Genomic DNA, 15,831 nt, shown 5'->3' with positions numbered 1-15,831 from the left:
TGTACAGAGCCCTGAACTCAACCCCTCTGAGCACTCAAAACAGAGACTGCAATGTAGGCATCCTAGATCTCAGTGCCTGATCTCATTAATGCTCTTGAAACAGAATGAGAAAATCCCCAAAACCACATTGCAAAATATAGAAAAATGCCTTCCCACAAGAGCGTCGGCTATTGCATCAGCAAAGGTGGATGATAAACTCTGGAACAGATGGTCAACAAGCACATACAGTATGATTGTAATAGTTTAGTGTCCAATCTTTTGTCTTAATCACCAATTTATCACTAGAGGAAAGAACACTAAAGATGGTCAAATTTAGATTATCATGCTAACATATGATCATTTGTACAGTTTATTTTTCAATTGAATACAATTCATACTTGATATTTTTCCACATTTGTCATGAGATGGCTTCATTGAAAAAATAGTGATAAACGGAAGCACAAGAATCACAGCGCAACTTAAAAAAATTAAAAGTCACCACAGCAGCACAAATTTAAAATACTGTTTAAGAGTTGTTGTCTTCATATCGATTTGATCTTGAGTAGTAGTTGTTTTTGTTAAATAACAATTCTCAACACTGATCATTTACAAATGATTTGATATCTTGAAATGTGGTCTTCCTTTCTAACAGAAAGGGTTACCAGAGTTTAAACAAGTTTCTGTGCCCTCATTGTATTAGGGAGTAAATCCGCATTCCCGATCTTGACGCTCTTCTTAGGTACAGCAGCCAGATTTATTCCTCTTGCCTGTGCTGGGTGCGGCCAGGTCAATAGTGGAGCTCTTGCCCTCATTCCGCTTCTTCAGGATTGAGGGCACCACCAAGTCAAACATATTTTCAAACAGCATATCCACATTGTAGCCAGTTTTAGCACTGGTTTCAAAGCACATGCTTTCTGCAGGCAGACAGGCCTTCTCGTCCAGCCCTTTGTAACGTAGCACACGTGCATACAGAGCCATGGCATCTTCTTTGTTCACCTGTTTGCGCTGCAGAGAGGAGGAAGAAAGAGAAACGCGTATAGGCTTGTTCTCCTCCTCTCTGTCTGATTTTAAATCCTGGGCACGAGAGTCAGTCAGGTCAGCTTTGTTGCCTACTATGGCAAAGATGCAGTCAGTGTTGGCAGTATCAGTTAAGGATAGGAATCGGTCTTCTAGCTCTTCGTAACTTTGCCAGCTGGTCATGTCATAGGTGAGGATGACTGCAGCTGCACCACGACAGTACATAGAACCCAGACCGTGGAACTGTTCCCGACCTAGAACGCAATTAAATGAGGGTATAGTGTCAGCACACAGTACAGGTAGATTAATTACATGATGAATGAATAAATATGATATAATGTTTAAAACAGTGGCGGAGACTGCCGGTTACGGAAATTTGCTGTGTTCTTCAGCCCCTCAAGTCACAACAACAGCTTCCATTGAGCATGCAGCTGTGCTTGCCCGAGGACGTGATACTGGGTTTTGTTCTTCATTCTCGATCATATTTAGCAAATATGTGATGTACAGATTACTGTAAGCATACTGAACATGAAAGCATTCTCAATCACGATAGAATCCAAATATGCAAAGAAAGGCATATGCCATAAATTAAGAAATGTAACTGTAGTAAAATCTGCTATTAATAACTATTGTTCCAGCTGGTGATTCCAAATTTCTGCTTTTTTGTCTTTGTCTAATTACACTTTGTGTCAAAAAAAGGCATTGCTATATTTTAAATAAAACATCTTTTTATGATCTTTCATGCAAAATCTTTTATATTTTATATAGAACTAAAAAAATTAAGAAATAATGCAACATGTTTTTAAGTCTGTGAATATGTGTTTAATCATTAGTAGCAGTGAAAGTGGCACTATTCTTGGAATATAAAAAAGTAAAATGAGGAGTGACTACTGTTTACTGTAAGATAACAAGCCCTCAGTGTGTATGGCGTATCACACGCAGCACATGATTTGGCTTGATGAACCTAATTTGTGGAACTTTGAGTCAGATGTCAACAGCAAGGAAACTTAATCTAGAGGAAGTGATCTAAGTTTGCGGGCATATGGTCATTAATGAGTTAAGATATAAATGAGCTTAAATCAACATTTAAATTATAACCCTGAAAACAATAGATAAAACTATAAAGCCTAAGAATGTGTGTGGGGGGGGAGTAATTACAATAAGATCCTGTGACAAATTGTTCACCTTCTTACTGGAACAGTCTGCTATGCCTGCTCTATAATAGGAAACTAAGAGACCTCATGATGTCTCATGCGAAGCCCATGTTGACTCAAACGCTTTGGTTTAGCTGTGTGCTGTTTCTACACTGTATAGACTGTTTAAGTGATGATTCTTTATAACCTGGATCATATGACTTATCTTTCGCTGGTACAGTACGGCAGAAAAACAAGAGGTGCTCAATAATTGCCAAAATACAGGACACAGTATGCACTCACACAGTATGTGTTCTTTCTGATGAAAGAACACGCTTTAACCTGTGGCTGAGACACAAACACTTTTACTTACTAATTCACAAGGTTTAAGAGGTTGGTTTACAGAAGTTTGACAGTCTTGAATCCCCTCAGGACACAAACATGTTGTATGGTGCAAAAGACATCAGTAACCTGGCACACTAAATTACTGTGAAAAAACCGAAAGCTTTACTTCCATCCTTACGTATTATTTATGACTTGGGATTAGTTTATGCATGTATGTTATATGAATAAAACTATTATGGTTGCTGTTTTTTCCAACATTATTATTATTATTATTATTATTATTATTATTATTTTGTCAAATAAATACTTGGTGCACAGGATTTGCTTGACGCTGTTTTAAATTTGCTTATGAACTGATCACTGAATCAACTTTACGAACGAACAAGATAGTGGCACTGGGAGGGATACCTGTTCACACACACACACACACACACACACACACACACACACACACACACACACACACACACACAAACAAATACAAAAACAAATACAAAAAACCTCACACACACACAAAAATACAAACACACACACAGTTCTGAGTCAATCACTGGCATTTTTTGAGAAACCCCACTATATATTTTAGTACTTAGCTGAATATTAGCTGTGTTAAATGTTTGAATTGATGTTTATTTGTTTAGCACAATGTCAGCCACACTGTTAAGTGGGGAAAGAACGACGTTTGTAGATACGAGTGAATGAAGCCTGATCTCCTACCTGCTGTGTCCCATATGGAGATATTATAGGGTCCCCACTGCTTGAGAAAGAAAGCCCCTCCGACTGTGCTCACTGTGTCCTTAAACCTCCTCTCGGTGTATCTATGGAGCAGAGACGTTTTCCCCACATTCATGTCACCCAGCAACACGATTTTCACGTCAGGTTTTTTCAGCTTCTTCGTGGGTTCGGCCATGTTCAGTAACTCCTCTAACACCACACCATGTTTAAGTGTTTAAACACTAATGACAGCACAAAACAAACAAAAAATTCAAACTCACTGGAGTTTGTTTCTCATGTGACATGGTTGAGATTTTACTCCCTAATACATGAATACATAAGTTTACGGTCATAAACACAAGACACAAGGCGGACACAAGAATAGTGAAAACTTCTAGCGATCATGTTTAGGAAGTTGAAGTTCAAGTGATTAATGCTTAAAACGCAGGAAATACCCCCGATGGGGCGGGGCTTCACAAATGGGGCGGGGCTGCACACATGGGACATGGTTACACAAATGGGGCGGGGCTACTCAAATAGAGCGGGGCTGCACAGATGGGGCGGGGCTTGATAATGTGTGTAAATGGTCGATTGAAATAGTATATAAAAACTTAATTAGTATAGCATATAAGGCTTTTTTTTTCTTTTCTCCGTTTTATTACAGCTGAAACTGCAAACTGCGCTACAGATAAAATAAGTTAGGGGTTAAATGGATCACTTCTGTGTGTCCAATCAGAATCCAGCCTGGGACTTTTTCCCTACATTTTGATTGGATGTTAGACTGACGTGAAGCAATACAGCGCAGGAGCAAAATCCAGGAGCTTAAACACGGGAACACACGCCGAAGTGAGAGCTCCATGCAGCTTAAACGTGTATTCACCAGTTTTGCTGCGTCGCTACACAGTTGGTCCGTTGGTAAGACCAGAGTTCATCACTGGCGGTGTTGTTTTTAAAAGCTGTGAGATCCGAATGCATGGAAGTAAAGTTGCTCCTACGTGTCATAAGTGTAGCTTTCTGTTGTGCAGTAACTCTTCTGCATGAGAAAGGTAAAAAAAACTGCAGAAAACTAAGGCCATCATACATGACGAAGTAAACTTAAAATATATATATATATATATATACTTAATATATTTAATAATATACTTAATATATTTATATATTTCTTTCTCCTATTCAGACTCTTATTTTGTCGTGCGCAATGTGTGCACTACATGTACACAAAATCTCTGACGTTGTCTTGTTGTGGCTACAGAGAGGAGGAGCTCGGATTAAGTTTTCATATAATCCTCTCTGTAACATAACGGTAACCTGATTGTAATTAGCGCCTTTTGATGGCTCGTTTTCACTGAATGCGGTTTACTAATAACGTAATTCCACTAGGAATAATGGCATACACGAAGAAAAGTAAGAAAAAAAAGGTTAGCTAGATAAATAGCTAGATTTTGTGTAACGGCGGCTAGCTAGCTGGCGAGCTGAACGCTTAGCTAGTTCACAGTAAACAAACCCGGGTTATTACAGTAAACAAACCCGGGTTATTCCCGTCACCAGTCCGACTATGTTAGTGAATCCCACCCGAGGATATCACTGGTCAGACGCGGAGACCAGAGCACTACTGACTATTTGGGGTGAACACGATGTGCAAACGGCGCTGGACGGAAACTTCCGAAACAGTCACGTTTACCGCGATGTAGCTGGTCGTTTGGGGGACATGGGATACGATCGGACCCCGGATCAGTGCCGGGTGCGAGTTAAGAGCCTGAAAAGACAATACTTCCAGGCGAAAAAGGCCTCGAAGAAAAACGGCCACTATGCGAAGATCTTCAGGTTTTATAAAGACATGGAGAGAATCCTGAGCACCAGGTCGTCAGCAGGGTTGGATGCTCATGATTTAGACGGCGTTGGTGCTGAAGGTGACGAGACCCTAGACGGCACTGAAGAAGATGGAGAGAGTTTGGACCACCCGCACGAATCCGACGTGGACGGTGCAGGAGAATGTTCAAACATGGAATATCCTGTAAAGATAGAGTACCCACCTTACCCCATCCCAGTGACCGTGAGCAGCTGCAGTAGTAAGTCCTCATCTCTTCACTTTCCAGCTTGAAATACCATAGAACGTATGGCAACAATGGCTTGTTCGTTCACCTTTTCGATTCTACGTTGTTACAGATGTACCGGATATTCCGTCAAGGCAAGTCGAAGAACAGACCACCGCCGTGCCGTCCTCTGCAGGAAGCAGGCGGCACAAAAAGCGTTTCGCGAACCTGTCGCTGGAGAAACTTATGGAGAAGTTCCTGGAACAGAGTTTAGAGTCAGAGGAGAACTTCTATAGACTCGAGGAGCAGCGGCTCCAAGCCGAGGATATTCGCAGGGAGACGGAACACACACGAGAGATGCACATGTTGCAGATGCTGGGACAGATGTTTGCTGGTCTCACCACACCCACGGCCACACCGTCGTCTGCCCCTCGGTCCACTCAGAACTCCAATAGCGGCCCGTCTGTAACTCATGCACGTCCATTTCGTGGCAGCCACAGCCATCAAACCCGCCATGTTGATTACGCCACCCCAAGTCCGCCAGCTGCTCCAGGTCTGCGCAGGACTGATGTCATTCACTACTGACCTAATGCTGTCTGGTCTTAGTTAGCCACATTGGATTGCTTAATCAACTTAATATGTATTTTTAGCTTTTTTGTTTGTTTCTGGTTTGAGTGGCATTCAGAGCTGGAGAGAACTGCGCTTCCAAAATCCGCATATCCATTCACGTTAGGAATTATTTGCATCAAGTAATCAAGTCAGATATCAAACGAAAAGTATTTTTCTTTTTAGCATAATGCTAAGGAAATGGATAGAAGGATTCATTTGGATTATTGTGGTCTTTTCTTTAGTTATAGAGCGAACGTTTTCCCTGGGTGGGGTCGCACACAGGACCATGGACATCCTGCCACTGGTTAAAAATACCATTCCTCCGCTGACGTCTAAAAAGCACAAGGGTCAAGATGGCCGCATAGGAGTCATTGGAGGATGTCAAGAGTAAGTAACTTCTGCATTTTAATGAGCGACAAGTATTAAATGTGCATCGGATTCTTTTTCTTTAACCCATCAGTAATTCTCTTCTGTTTCAATAGGTACACTGGAGCACCTTACTTTGCTGCCATTTCTGCACTGAAAATAGTACGTAGTGCTATAATGCCTAAGGAAATATATTCACAAAATACTTTAATCTATGCCCGTATGTATGTGTCATTGCCATCATATGTTGTTTTTTCCCTGTTAGGGTGCGGATCTTTCCCACGTGTTCTGCACCAAAGATGCTGCCACTGTGATTAAATCTTATAGCCCTGAGCTCATTGTTCATCCCATTTTGTGAGTCCATTAATCTAATCATCTACTCTGGTGATTATATCTACGTTCTCTAGCGATTAAAGTGCTCTTCTCCTTCATGTTAACTTACAGAGACAGTCCCAATGCTGTGCAGGAAATAGAGAAATGGCTGCCAAGGCTCCATAGTTTGGTGGTTGGTCCAGGCTTGGGAAGAGAGGACAAGCTTCTTAATAACGCTAAGGTAAGAGAAAACAATCAGGTTTATTTACCTGTTTAAATGCGAAAGCTGTTTACTATGCATAATATCTAATGACACTTTTTGTAGGAGGTTATTGAAAAGTCCAAATCAAGAGGAATTCCAATAGTCATCGATGCAGTAAGTAGAAGGATTTTCTGCCTGTTAAATTAGAAACGTACGAAACAAGAATGACAGATAGAAGTGTCATTTTTTGATGTGTTTTCCTACAGGATGGACTTTGGTTAGTTTCCAAAGATCCATCAGTCATTCGGGGTTATCAAAGAGGAATCCTAACGCCCAATTTCATGGAGTTCAGTCGTCTCTATGAGGCAATGGTGAGGGATGTGTTCAAAGCATTTTGATAATCAGCATGTTTTTCTTTGCCCCTGATCTTTCAGTTTTTCCAGGCTTTCATGATTTCATGATCACAGAATTGAGCACAGAATCAAGCAAACTCTTTGGCATTGACGGTAGTTTGAAATCTTCCAAAATTCATGTAGATTTTTTACACATTTGTTCCAAGACACTCGGCTAAAGCCCTCACCACCTCACATGTGTGGAACATGAGTACAACTATCACAGGAAGTCATTACATGTGTGTCTACACCGGTAAGCATTTAAAAGCTGAGTCCTCAATTCAACGATTAAAAAAAACAAAAACATAAAATCCTGGAGTGACTGATCATTATTTATTATTTTAGACATTAATACAGACCGATGTTATCATATAGAACTAAACAATGAAATAACATTACAAAATGTTTATAAAACATGAACTGGGTTTAACATATTTGGCTACAGCACCATCAGCCCCTGGACAGCACCGACCTCAGGTTTACTGCCCAGCAGTTGAGCATCGCACTGGGCAATGTGACCTTGGTTCTTAAAGGGGAAGAGGACATAATCACTGACGGCAGCCAGGGTCAGTTCTTTAATACCCTTACATTTCTTCTTCAGTGTGAACTGTTTTTAAAAAATGCAGTTGATTCTTTTTGCTGCCGTGGCCTCCAGTGATAACCTGCAGTCAGGAGGGAAGTGGGCGTCGCTGTGGAGGACAGGGAGATCTGCTGTCTGGCTCTCTAGGAGTCTTCTCTCATTGGGCTTTCAGTTCATCGCTAAATGCAACTGAAGGGTAAGTTTGCCATTTAATCATCATCTGGATCTCTCTTTCTCTCTCACACACGACACACACGTTAGTGATTTTACGCACATGTTTGTTTCTCCTAGTATTAATCCTACACTAGTGGCTGCTTTCGGTGCTGCCTCTCTGACCAGGCAGTGTAACAATCAAGCCTTTCTCAAGTACGGCCGTTCCACCACCACTTCTGACATGATCCAGGAGATCTGTGCTGCCTTCAAGAAGCTGTTTGAAACCTGAACTTCTTTGTACGCATTCTATGCTTTCAGCTTCTTCCCAGCTCGGTGCACCCACGTCTGAAGAACAGTTCAAATGCACAGTTCCTACGGGTTAGTTTGTCTAAAAAAAAATTTTGGTGTCCACCACTGTTCACATCTTCCTGCTTTACATTTTTCCATCACTCTCCTGCTCAAAACAGCTCCTGAAACTGAGCTACATGGCAACACATGTACTGTACTTTTTTTTGTGAACAGATGACAGTGAGATTTACCCCAAACGTGTCTAGTTAGTCGACCTGATGTACTTTGTGGCAAGACTAAAAGCAGATGGTGCACTTAAGTCATTGACACGATCTATCGTAGATTAAACATAATTGTATCACAGTTAACTGTTGAATTCTATAATCTGATTGTTCAGAAGGTGTTGATTGATTTTCTATAACAGCAGCTCTTACAGTAATTCCTGTCACACGTTTAAAAGAATGCACTTATTCTAATACAATAGCTTTTCTATAGTAAATTGCACAGGATCTTGTGTGCTGGATGTTCCACACATGTGTTTTTAAATTATTTTTTAAGGTGTCTAATTGTTTACTTGTGATTAGACACAGGAAAGCCTTCGCATCAGAGGATGTCTATAAAATGTCTTCTCTAAAACGTCATCTTAATTCCAGCAAAGAGAGAAAAAGAAACGCTGATGAGGGATTGACTGCTTATAGCTCCTATAAGCAATAAGAGCAACTGATTTATTTTCCCAACAATAAACATGTCTGAGCATAAAGTATGACATGTCCTCCTTTTATATAAATAAGCTGTGTGCGGATTTTTAAAAAATATATATTTATTTTATTTTATTTTGTTTGCTTTGGTAAAAGAAATAAAACACTGGCAGGTTTTGGAAGATAATTGGGCACTGATTATATGTCTTCATTTTTATTCCTTATTTAGTATTTAAAACTGCTCCTCTATTCAAATGAGCTTTTTATAGATAGCAAGTCTCTAATCCCCTGGCAAGTCATTCATTCCTCCAGATCTTTCTTTCTTGACAGAGAAATGTTGACATAAGCTACCAAAGAAGATGGTTGCTTTGTATAAAGCAACCATCAGTGCAACCATCAGTTCATAACAAACCCCATGCACACCAAATACACAGGTGACATACCCAGTATCTTTCACAAGAATAGATGGTGCTCTATGATGATATTTTAATAGGTGTGTGTGTGCGCACGTGCGCATAGGTGAGTGTAGGTGAGTATGGGTGGTTGTGTGTAGGTGGGTGGAGAGAGAATCCTAAAGTTTTAGTACTAGCACATTTTGTGCTACAGCCCTTGTTGTGATAGAAATACATCACTGACCTGATTAAACATATATCAAATATTTTGTTATTATTTTGTATGATTATTTTGTCCTTTGTTTTGCTGTAGGTCGTCGTCCCAAAACCCCCGGCTTATAAACCATTTGTACGTAAAGTGTTTAAAAGTAAATCCTGAAGCAAATGTTGTTCTCTGTACAGAAATTTAACAAGACCTTTAATTCCTCCCATTGCCCTCACACAGTGTCTGTGTAGATCCTGATATATTTTGTTAATAGATTGAAGTTTCAAATGACTGAACATCAAAACAATAGCAGTGGGAATATGTTGCTTCATTCCAAGAATGTACATGCAGTTTGTGTTAGACATTTATAAGATGCACTTCTTTTGAACCATTTGGCTTTTTTATTTATTACACACACAAAAACACCTACATAAGTACAGAAAAATCACATTCCGTGACTTCCTCAATGGCACACGCCGTTCAGACTTCAGGTTCAATAACATCCCCAATATCTCACCTCACGAGTAGTGTATAAACTTTGTTTATTTTTGTTTCTAATAAAGTCTATGAACTCAATGTGTGTTTTTATCTTGAGTATCCACCATGTTTACACGTGTTCAAATGTTCCATATGTGTGGGAAAGTATCGAATCTCACTTTGCACTTTCAAAATGCACCAGCAGTTCCTTGTAGTGTTAATAAAAGCTTTGCACCTGATATTATACCCCACTATTCATTGGTGCTGAGGAAGGTATCTCAGGGCTTTTTGTGACCATGAGTATGATGAGGTGGATCTTAAAGCTGAATTAATGTGCTGTGCTGAAAATGATAAAGAAAATAACAGCAAAGTCATTTCTTTGTACTTTCATGTACTTTCATGTACTTTGTCAAAGTGACCTATATTGTTCTTTTGATAAAGTACAAGTGTGTACATAGTAGGCGTCAAGTACTGAGGAACGTAGCAACTAGGGGCATATTTGCAGTCTAAAATACAATATTTTATATCGAAATATTTTTACCACAGAAATAAAGCTGACTATATCAAAAAAAAAAACATGAACGTCTAAGTTGGTATATAATTCAATTCAATTCAAGTTTATTTGTATAGCTTTTAACAAATGACATTGTCTCAGAGCAGCTTTACAGAACATAAACATAGAATAAAAGGTTAATATAAAGATTAATATCATACAAAATTCAAGATTAATATTAGATATATAAAAGTGTTTGTACTTATCCCGAATAAGCGTATATATGCGGGTTGTTTTTTGGTTGTTGTTGTTTTTTTTTTTTTTTGCCAATGAGGGGACTTTTATTATGACAAATGCGACATCCGTTGGGGTCCTTTGGAAATCCCTTATGAGTCGCTGTATTTTTTCAGCCAATTTCAGGTGGCTAACGTGAGTTAGTTCTACCGTAGATGCTATCAAAAAGGACGTGGAAATTTAGTAATTGTTCATTTAGTTTATATATGAGAGAAAGTTTGTCATTAGAATGAATGGAACAGCATATTCAAACTTTGATAATCAAGAACATGTCCTGAAATTAGGCGAAACTTTCGAGAAACAGCCAAAAAGTGCTTTCCATACGGTTCGATGTAAGTGTCACCTTCTTATATATACAAACCTTAACCATTACGCCGCAAACTGTTTGTTTTTGTATTTTTTTTAATTCCAAAAACAGCCACCATATGTGACTTTTCATGAAACAAAAAATACAGGCATTTTATTAGGCAGCTATTAATGTAAACTACCTGCTGTGTGTTGAGTTTGTTTAGCATTGAGTAGTGATTCAATCCGAACATCTACATCTTATTATCCTATGGCTTCGAGGTGACTTTGTGAACTCTTGTGTTTATATTCAGTACTAAAAAAAAAAAGTTTGAAAATTCATTAAAAAAAAAAAACCTGCCTCGTGTGAGATGATATAGCTGCGCCCTCTGGTGGTCACAGCCTATTACTGAGCCTTTTCAGTCGTCGACTAATTTGCATATTTTCTTGTTACATGGCAAAAAATTTAGAACTCGGACACAAGCAGGGATTTGTCAATGAAAACAGTTATTGTGATTACTGTTATTGTGAACAGTGATCAGTGATTGCCAGGCCTGGGATGATTGATAAGGAATAATGAATAATAATTAACAATAAGGAAACTGCCAATACAAAATAGTGTTTTTGAATAGTAATTTTGTAATTTGTTTTCTTTTAGTTTATTTTTTAATCTTGTACGTACCATCCTAATGGCCGATGCAGTTTGAGAACCCTGCGACAGATGTGACACATCGTCACTGCACACCCTGCTCTAACATGTCCCTACAAACCCTGGGAAATACAGTCATTAATTGTTGATATGTAAGGGAGACATATCACAAGCCTAGCGTCTGTTTTTTTTTGGAAAGTACGCTTGTGCAAACACAGCTAAACCAGGCTTGCCACTGATGTCGAGTTGACCTGCTCTGCTCTTTCTACAGCGGCTGTGTTGTGAGCTGCAAAAAATGTTGTAAATGTTTGACTAGGCTTTTTTTCCACCAGATTTAGCAACAGACTTGCTAAGTTGCCAACATTGGGCATAGCCTTGACATTCCATCTTTTGATACGTGACTCAAATGGATTTCGTTTTATGTCACTGCTCTTTCGTACCTACAGATGACTTCAAACCAGCATCCATAGACACTACATGTGAAGGGGACCTGGAAGTTGGAAAGGGAGAACAAGTCACTATAACATTACCTAACTTGGAGGTAGGACAAATGAACGGCATCTTGTGTTAACCCATCCGACTAATCCGATTTAACGAACATCTCATTCACCACACAATTGAAGGAATATTAATAAATTTTTATAACTCATTATTATTTCTATCCAATCTCACAGGGATCCACTGCTCCAGTTACAGTGTTTAAAGGATCCAAAAGGCCTTATACAAAGGAGTGCATTCTTATTGTAAACCATGACACAGGGGAATATCGCTTGGAGAAGCTAAACAGCAATATTTCTGTTAAAAAGACAAGGTGTGTATGTCTCACTGTAACACCCAGTTCTACAGTAATGAAATGTTCTGTCTCTCAGTGCGGTTTTGCCTCTGATTTACATCTCTCTGTTTGAATACAGAGCGGAAGGCAGCAGTAAGATCCAGTCTCGTCTGGAGCAACAGACCTCTAGGCTCAGTCAGCAAATAAAAGGTGGAAATGGAGGGAAAGCTTCAAACAACACCAAGAGCTCCCCTGCTAAAGAAAAGCTGTCTCCTACTTCCCCCATGGATGACATTGAGAGAGGTAAACTGTATCAGATTTATATCGTACAGAATGCAGACCCAGAAAGAATCTTGTGATGGAAAGTGATGACATGGGTTATTTAAAAGATTCATAAAGAAATGTCTATAATCTACTGCGTTGAATACGAAATGTAATTCTCATTGTTCAGGGTTCATGGCACTTGAAAACACTGCTGATCCAAAACAATACATAACCTCTTAACAATGTCTTTATATAGCCTTTTACTGTCTTTATATAGCCTTTGCCATCTAGTGATAGTCGACTATACAGAATGTAATATAACTGGACCTTCACAAATTTTAGTTCAATACCCCAATCTATAGCATCTAATGAACACCACGAGTCTGCTGTATCTTAAAAATAAGGCACTGGCTAGTGTTTAGATTCCATCTCGAGTGAATACGGTATTCTGTTATATATGCACATGCTTTTTTAGAATTAATGGCTGAGGCACGTGTGATGGATCAGATGAGCAGCGGTGACAGCTCCTCAGACTCTCAAAGCTCCTCCTCATCTAGCAGTGAGGACAGCTCTAGCAGCAGCGATTCTGAGGAGGAAACGCGGCCTTCGTCAGGCAAATCTCACACAGCGCCGGCATCCACCCACAGCATGCCCATCCTCACCACTCAGGAGCGCTCGGAGGAGGGGGTTGGGCACCACATGAACACACTCGGCGAGTATTCCTGTTTGTTTACACCTGACCATCACACTATGTGCTTTTTGAACATCACCTCTCAGCTGCAGTTCCCCCTTTGCTGTTATAATAGCCTACTTTGATCACCATGTGGATAAAAAAATATCACTCAGCCCAATAAAGTGGTCCATTAATCACTTAAAAACCAGTCTTGCAAAAAGCTGATAAAGCCAGACCCAAACTGGAGTTAAATTATATTAATCATGAAGATCACTGCTGTGAGAGTCGATATTTACTAAAAAAAAACATGATGAAATTTTAACCAAACTGTCCAACAATTAATAGAATTACAGTAAAATAATGATGTCGGTAAAGACGTTATCAACATTATACATTTATACAGAAATGTACCGAGGATTACTAATTGGATCAACAAGTGCAGATATGAGAGGACACCTCACACGGCCACTAGTGCATGCTGAGAAGTTTATACGATTATCTTCGTATATACACTTACCCCAACATCTGTACGCCTGCTCATTCATGCATAACAAAGAGAGAAACGAAAGTGATCTCAGGTGGCCTGGTTTTAGAAATTGATTGTAGAAACTACTGATCTCTTGGGATTTTCGTGCATATGATCTAGAGTTTACACAGAATAGATAAGAAAAACATCCAGTGAGGTCAAATAGGAGAGAAGTCAAAGGAGAATGTAATGTCTTGGTCAAGCTGAGAGGATGGCTATGGGATCCACTCTTTGCCTCAATGATAAACAGAAAAGCATCTCAGAAAGCACGACATGTCAAAGCTTAAGTTGGATCGACTGCAACAGCAGAGAATCACATGCACTTGTCAACTGAGAACAGGAATCATGAGTCCAGTTTTCAGCTGTTAAAATTTTATATATAATGTACACATAAAGAAATTCCATTCATTTCATGGTTGAAAACATATAACTCATAACACAGCTATTAGTTCAGATACTGACTTGTTAATTCTTTATATTTCAATGCAGAAAACGATCTTCAGCTGAGTGAATCTGGCAGTGAGAGTGATTACGATTGAGAGCTGAAGGCCTTAAGCACACTCCTTGTTGTGGAACCGACAGACGGGGTTATCAGGACCTGCCCACTCACTAACACTGTGATATGGGGATTTTAATTATCTCTCAAACTTTAATTCTTAAACATTTTCTTTCTTCAGAACAGCAGTGTTTTGTCAACACCGGACATGATGTTTGGTTGACAGGTTAAAAGCTGTGAAAGTTTTCATACGAGTTGAATTATTTATTTTGTTAAATGCAAATGTGTAGGATCTATAGGATTTTTTTTTTTAACACAATTATTTCCACTCTCAAAGTGTGTATGGGTGCCAAAGGTGTGACCAGAATATTTGTTTAGTTTTAGTGAAATGTCTGAGGCTGTTTTGTTTCAGCTCCAGATACCAGAGCAACATATAATTTGTGGTCTTATGATCACTTGGAATTGATGTTATTCAGTGTAAATTACAATCTGTAATAATTACAATCAAATATTCAGCAGTTATTGCTTAGAGCCTGCAATACTTGAATGTGTCGGTTGTAATCAGATATTCTAAGAAGGACGCTTAAAGCAGTTTCAGTGCTGTAACCTATTTATAGGAGATGCTTTTGATGGAAAAAAAAGCTGGGCTGCTTATTATATAATTATAGAGTTTAATATTATATTCTAATTAATGTTTGCTGCTTTCCACTACATTTATCCATATCATGCTTTGGTTTCTTATCTGTGATGAAGCGACATACAGAGAGGTCAAAGATCCCTGTAGTCAATTCTGCATCTCTGCACAAATAGTCTAGAAAGATAGTGTTGTTTATTAAGAGCCTAGTTTTGGGTATGATAAATGTGCTACTACAAATAATGCTTGAACATTAAAGGTGTTTAGAACAATAACAAAATTGTCTGTTGTTTTTATTTTCATCATGTATATGTGTTAGTTATTTTAAAAAAACAAAAAAAAACTGAAAGTGACTTGACACATCAGACTCATCATTTTATCACCTTATCGTTCTTACAGGTTTCATGCCCGTGTATGTTAAACAGTATATCAAAATATGCAGTACAACAAGCAAACCATGCAGTAGACACATTATACAGTGAACAGACCATGACAATAGATTACAACAGCATTTATAATTACACAAGAACAGGACATGTCTGAGGAGTGTGTGCACACTTCAAGGGAAAAAACACTATGCTATGGATTGGTGCAGTTGAGTAACTGGGTAGAGTCTAGAAGAAGAAACTGTGTTAGGGGATGTAGTTTAGCAGGTGATGAATCTGTTGAGCCTCTATGATGACGGCTTTACCCTGATCGTGTGTAGATCTTTCTGGTGAGTTCAGACCTGCTGATGAGTTCAGTGATCCTGACCACTTGCACCTGCTTGATCTATTTTGAAGCCCTACCTCCGGTTCAAGTCTCATCACAGAGGATTGCTGTGGATGGAAATGGAAACCATGAAGACAGC

General features: G+C 39.1%; 3 protein-coding genes across 6 annotated transcripts; 2 read left to right on the top strand and 1 right to left on the bottom strand.

Annotated features, from left to right (window-relative positions):
- Window positions 1-228: 228 nt before the first annotated feature.
- Window positions 229-3,636, bottom strand: rab20 (RAB20, member RAS oncogene family). Its single transcript, XM_027164480.2, has 2 exons — window positions 3,192-3,636; window positions 229-1,250 (listed from the first exon to the last, which is right to left on the bottom strand). The coding sequence occupies exons 1-2, from the start codon at window positions 3,382-3,384 to the stop codon at window positions 715-717; spliced, it is 729 nt and encodes a 242-aa protein (XP_027020281.1). The 5' UTR covers window positions 3,385-3,636; the 3' UTR covers window positions 229-714.
- Window positions 3,637-3,943: 307 nt separating this feature from the next.
- Window positions 3,944-9,994, top strand: naxd (NAD(P)HX dehydratase). 4 transcript variants are annotated; one of them, XM_047814516.1, is made up of 11 exons: window positions 4,335-5,257; window positions 5,355-5,774; window positions 6,073-6,217; window positions 6,313-6,358; window positions 6,462-6,550; window positions 6,641-6,749; window positions 6,834-6,884; window positions 6,977-7,081; window positions 7,548-7,668; window positions 7,758-7,878; window positions 7,974-9,994. In XM_047814516.1, exons 1-11 carry the CDS (start codon window positions 4,744-4,746, stop codon window positions 8,122-8,124), a joined length of 1,872 nt encoding a protein of 623 aa, XP_047670472.1. In that variant the 5' UTR covers window positions 4,335-4,743; the 3' UTR covers window positions 8,125-9,994. The 4 variants fall into 4 exon arrangements, with proteins under 4 accessions (XP_047670474.1, XP_047670473.1, XP_047670472.1 ...); XM_047814518.1 differs by lacking the exons at window positions 4,335-5,257; window positions 5,355-5,774 and adding an exon at window positions 3,944-4,103; XM_047814517.1 differs by lacking the exons at window positions 4,335-5,257; window positions 5,355-5,774 and adding an exon at window positions 4,099-4,234.
- A 758-nt stretch (window positions 9,995-10,752) lies between these two features.
- eaf2 (ELL associated factor 2) lies at window positions 10,753-15,256 on the top strand. Its single transcript, XM_027164072.2, has 6 exons — window positions 10,753-11,014; window positions 12,063-12,157; window positions 12,291-12,427; window positions 12,528-12,691; window positions 13,128-13,364; window positions 14,341-15,256. The coding sequence occupies exons 1-6, from the start codon at window positions 10,912-10,914 to the stop codon at window positions 14,388-14,390; spliced, it is 786 nt and encodes a 261-aa protein (XP_027019873.1). The 5' UTR covers window positions 10,753-10,911; the 3' UTR covers window positions 14,391-15,256.
- The last annotated feature ends 575 nt before the right edge of the window (window positions 15,257-15,831 follow it).

This window comes from Tachysurus fulvidraco, chromosome 6 (assembly GCF_022655615.1).
Source record: "Tachysurus fulvidraco isolate hzauxx_2018 chromosome 6, HZAU_PFXX_2.0, whole genome shotgun sequence".
Lineage (NCBI taxonomy): Eukaryota > Metazoa > Chordata > Actinopteri > Siluriformes > Bagridae > Tachysurus > Tachysurus fulvidraco.
The sequence above is the reverse complement of the archived record's forward strand: the minus strand, read 5'-3'. Positions and strand labels throughout refer to the sequence as shown.